Source organism: Salvia hispanica, chromosome 1 (assembly GCF_029641045.1).
Source record: "Salvia hispanica isolate PSC_SH4W2 chromosome 1, Shi_PSC_v1, whole genome shotgun sequence".
Taxonomy (NCBI): domain Eukaryota; kingdom Viridiplantae; phylum Streptophyta; class Magnoliopsida; order Lamiales; family Lamiaceae; genus Salvia; species Salvia hispanica.
The window spans coordinates 19310475-19315751 of record NC_142692.1 but is presented as its reverse complement, the minus strand read 5'-3'; the positions used below and the strand labels follow the sequence as shown (position 1 = coordinate 19315751).

At 34.4% G+C, this 5277-nt stretch overlaps 1 protein-coding gene across 1 annotated transcript; it reads left to right on the top strand.

Moving 5' to 3' along the window:
• The first annotated feature begins 2879 nt into the window (after positions 1-2879).
• On the top strand, positions 2880-3704 carry LOC125221084 (uncharacterized). The gene has a single exon (XM_048123215.2). It carries the CDS (start codon positions 2880-2882, stop codon positions 3702-3704), a length of 825 nt encoding a protein of 274 aa, XP_047979172.2.
• The last annotated feature ends 1573 nt before the right edge of the window (positions 3705-5277 follow it).

Here is a 5277-nt window from a genome sequence, read left to right as displayed (position 1 = left end):
AAGAAAAAGAATACTTTTAAATTAACATTTTACTACCATTATTTGGTAAATAATCTACTGTGTTAAATTTCAAAAAACTATTTTCGTAGTACTCCCTCCATCCCATTGAAGATGACTCACTTTTCTTTTTAGTTTGTCCCAACTAAGATGACTCATTACTTAAAATGAAAACACATTTATCTCTACTTAATTCTCTCTCTCTTATTTTACTCTCTCCTCTCAACACACAAAATAAATTTGCATAAAATCCCGTGCCGCCCAAGAAATGGGTCATCTTCCTTGGGACGGATGGAGTATTAGTTAATACTACTCCTTCTCAGTTTAATGCAATTTAAGGCATGGATTTTAAGAAATGGTTAGAGTGTGTAATGATTGGAGTTTAGGAGTGAAATTTAAGGCATGGATTTTACGAAATGATTGGAGTGTGTAATGATTGGAATGAGACAATGATTGTTAGAGTGTACTCCCTCGGTCCACAAAAAATAGATCACTTTCTAAAAATGGAAAGTTTATCTCTCATACTTTTTCCACTTTTTCTTCCCTCTCTCATACTTTACTCACTTTTTTTCTCTATCTCTCTTACTTTACCTACTTTTTCTCCCCATCTTTCTTACTTTACCAATTCTACATTAAAACCCGTGCCGAACAACAATAGATCTATTGTTTGTGGACGGAGGGAGTATAATAATTGAAGTGAGGTAGTGAAAGTGTGACCCTTTTGACTTTTTATATGTTTAAGATTTTGTTTTGTTTTATTTTTATGAAAGTAATTAGTAATGGCATTTGAGGGTAAATTTCATCAACAATGAGGTTAAATTTTATATCCAAATATGATAAATTCTAAATGAGACTATTAAACAAGGACAGATGAAAATGTGAAAATAGGAATCATAAACTGAGACAGAGAGAGTACTTCTGATGTAAATCAAATAATGTTAATTCCACTCCAAGATATCTCCTATTTTTTCATATTATTTTATCTATCAATTAATCATTAAAGTTTAATTATTATATATTAGTTGATAGATATACATGTGGAGTGAAGGCATACAATGAGCCACATTGGATCTGGTGTCTGATTCAAATTGTCATTGCCTATCAAGACAATGTCCAAATTTTTTTATCCTACCACCGTTATCTTCGTCTATGAAATAGCTTCGCGTGGGTACCTTGTACGCCTCAATCGGAGCTCGGATGAAGAAGTTATAGTCATTTGACGAAGGCTGCACGGAGCAGTGCGAACCCGTCGAAAACGCCCGACCCGGACGTTTTTGGACTAAAAAACGCGCAGGTCCAATAGAAAGTGTTTCCCATTAAATTAAAAATATTCAATTGATTTAATTAGTTTGAACAATTTATTTAATCAGATATTTTGTCCTTAATTTATATGAATGTCAATTAGGTGTATGTATAAAATACTAAAAAAAAAACCAAAGAAGAGGAAATATGAACTAAGTAGAAAAAGGAAAGAAGAAAGAGAAAAAAAAGAAATCACATGTTTAGTACTCCCTCCGTTCCTTCATAGTTGAGTCATTTTTCCATTTTGGGAAGTTTCTTCATAGCTGAGGAACGGAGGGAGTACCAAACATGTGATTTTCTCTACTTTACCCTCTCTTATTTTATTCTCTCTACTTTATTCACTTTATGTTTTATTCTCTCTATCTTTTCTTCTTTTATTTTTATCTATTTATTTAAAACACCCAACATTCATTTCTAAAAAATCCGTGCCGATAAGTTTCGCCTCAACTATGAAGAAACGAGGGAGTACTATTTAATTGAAAATTTCAAAGATACCCTTTATGACTCAAAAATCACATTTGGTACCAAATGATATTTTTGTCACGAGGTACCAAAAATGATATAAAACAAAAATCATATACCATTTTTGTGCGAAAGTGAAAGATTAGATACTCCATCCATCCCTCTGTAGCTGAGTCGTGTTCTTTTTTTTAGTTGTCCCCCTGTAGCTGAGTCATTTTCTATTTTGGTAAAAAACATTAACTTTTCTTCTCTCTTACTTTATTCTCTCTTCATCTCTCCAACTTTTTCCTTTTCTACTTTATTCTTCCTTCACTAACTTGCTTTTAACACAATTTTTTAAATCTCGTGTAAAAAAAAAATACCTCTACTAAAGAAGGACTGAGAGAATACTATTTGTCTAGTTCACTCTAATTAGTAAAGTAAGTAATTACCATTAATTATAAGATAGTGCTCATATTTTTTCGATCTAATTCAACCAATTCAAGATTTATACTTCTCTGTCTATCATTAGGAGTCCCGCTTTACTATTTTAGTCCATCCACTATAAGAGGTTTCGGTATACTATTTTAGTCCATCCGCCATTAAGAGTCCTGGTTCACTTTTACTATAAATGGTAGGTGGACCTCACTTTCCACTAACTCATTTCACCCACATTCTATTATAAAATTATAATAATGGACCCTACATTCTACTATCTTTTCTTATCCACTTTTCTTTACATTTCTTAAATCCCGTGCTAACTCAAATAGAGCTCCTAATACAGGACCCTACATTATACCTACACATATTTTCTTCTATATAGAATTTAAGTGAAAAGCATAAAGTAGTTAAGAATTTGCATCATGATGATAAGCTATTAGTGATTCACCCTCCAAGAACAAGAACAATGTAACTCTTCCTTTAAGAAGAGTTTTGTTGTTGCCACTCCCCAAAAGAAAACTTGCATAATTTTTCAGTACAAGGCAAGATGACAGATATACAAGCAAAATGTAATCTCATCATTCGTCTCCTCCATAGATCACACTTTTACTTCTCCAACCAAACAAACAATACACATATATATTATCATTCTTGTTTCATTTCTATGAAACACAAATTAAAACCACCAACACATAAAAATGCAAGGAGGCACATCAGGCCATGTATCACTAGGGTTTGCATTCTTGGTGATAGGAATATGGCACCTCTTCAACTCCATCAAGCACCATTCTCTCCACCCCAAAAACTTCATATCCCTCCCATGGTTCCCTGCCCCAAGACTAAAATACCTAGAGCCCATCACCATCATCTTGGTCACAACCGTCTTTATAATCTCCGAACTCTTTGTTGCCGGCACCGGCAGCCCCACTGCCGCCAAGAACCTCCGCCACCTCGAGCACTCACTCATCGCCCTCTCCTTCTCCATCTACGCCTCCTTCGCAGTCCTCCTAGACCGCCTCGCCCCTCCCCGGCCTCCCCACCGCGGCCTTCTCCACCTCCTCCAGGCCGCCGCATTCGCGCAGCAGCTCCTCATCCTCCACCTCCACTCCACCGACCACGCCGGTGTCGAGGGGCAGTACCACTGGCTGATGCAGCTCGTCACCTCGGCGACGCTTCTCGCCACTTTGCTCCTCGCCGCCAACCCTAGGAGCTTCCTCGCCTCGTTCGCGAGAGGCTTCTCGGTGGTTTTTCAAGGAGTTTGGCTAGTTGTTATGGGGTTTATGTTGTGGACGCCAGAGTGGATGCCCGAGGACTGCTTCTTGAAGGGAGAGATGGTTATGTGCCGCGGCGACCGGGCCCTACGACGGGCTAAGGTGGTGAATCTACTGTTTGGATTGTATCTGATTGTTTTGACAGTGTTTGTGATGGTGTTTTACTTGGTTTTGGTCAAGATGTATCCTCAAGAGAAAGTTGAGTATAGATCGTTGATGATCAAGTTTGATGAGGAAGAAGAGGGAGATTAAGGTCTAGCAAATTAAAAAGAATTTATTATGGCATGTTTGTGTATATAATGTGTTGTTGGTGTTAGTGATTTGGCCTCTTACATTAGTTTGATATTTAGGGGATCATGGGAAATATATCTGATGAATATGGATATGTATACTTTGTTATTATAGCGGAAGAAACATGTGGCGAAAATCAAAATTGAACTAAAGTTAGTAAATTTTTGTTTTAGAACTAATCCTTTACACAATTCATTCCTATCAAAATATTACATATAGCGAGAAATGAAATATTTGTAATGTTATAGTAATGAATTAATGTTTGTTGAGACAAATAGCTTGCCGTGGACTCCAACGCATGATCAGTTTGTTGGATGCGTGATTATGATTCAAGCCTTCAAGTTATCGACTACTTTTGTGTCGCACAAATTAAGGCATGTTACGTGCATGATTGGACTGATAATTAACCATAATTTCAAATTTGGAAGTTGGCTATTTGAACTAAATAATCCGAAAATATCTATTTTAAATTTAAATAGTTGATAATTTACACTAAAATGATGATGTTTTGAACTTTAATAATGTAAATAAATATTAGTTAAAATATTTTTTTGCGACATTTTATAGTTATAATTTAGTTATAACTTGACCCCAATAATTTATCAGGATGATGAAGCAATATATTGTAAGACTCTTTAGGGAAATAAGAGGATTTTATTTAGCGTTCACTAACGCAAGGTGCAATAACATCCGCCACAAAATTTGAGGGTTAATCGTAACATCCATGTATGCAAGGTCTTATGTAGGGATGACCAATGTCGGGATTTTGAAATTAGGATTGCAAAATTTAATTATAGTGACTTAAAAGTTTAATTATAGTGACTTAAAAGTAAAAAATTACTAAAAAATGCCATAATGACAAAGTTGCAACATTAAATTCACAACTAGGTATAAGCATGTCAAAATGGATATCGAGTATTGGATACCCGCTATCAAAACCCGAAAAAGTCAGGTATTTGGATACCCGAAATCTGATTTTTCGGGTATCAGATCGAGATCGGGTAGTGAGAATTTTGGATTATCGGATATCGGGTTAATAAATTTTGGGTTACCCGATATCCGATCAGGTATGCCCGAATTATCTGATTTGTTTCCTAAAATTAATAAATTATGTTTTTATTATAATTAAATGTAATTTAATTTCTTAACTACATTTTAATTAATACAATTTATTTTTTTAATTGCATTTTAATTTCATTGACTTGTGATATTTTGAATTTTGAATCTTTGATGATATTGTCATATCTTGATTCTTATGAATTATTGAATTGTGATGTTTATAAGGGATGGATGTTTGAACTTATGAATTTTGATGATTATTGACTTATTGTGGATGGATGAAAGATGTTAATATGTAACTTATCAATTTTGTATTTAAAAGTTTGTAGCTATTTCCTTTTAAATTCGAACTACTATAAGAATTTTGTATTTCTAAAAGTTTGTAGTTATTTTCTTTTAAATTCGAACTACTACAGGATCTTTGTATTTCTAAAAGTTTGTAGTTATTTTCTCTTGAATACTACTTCAACTTTGT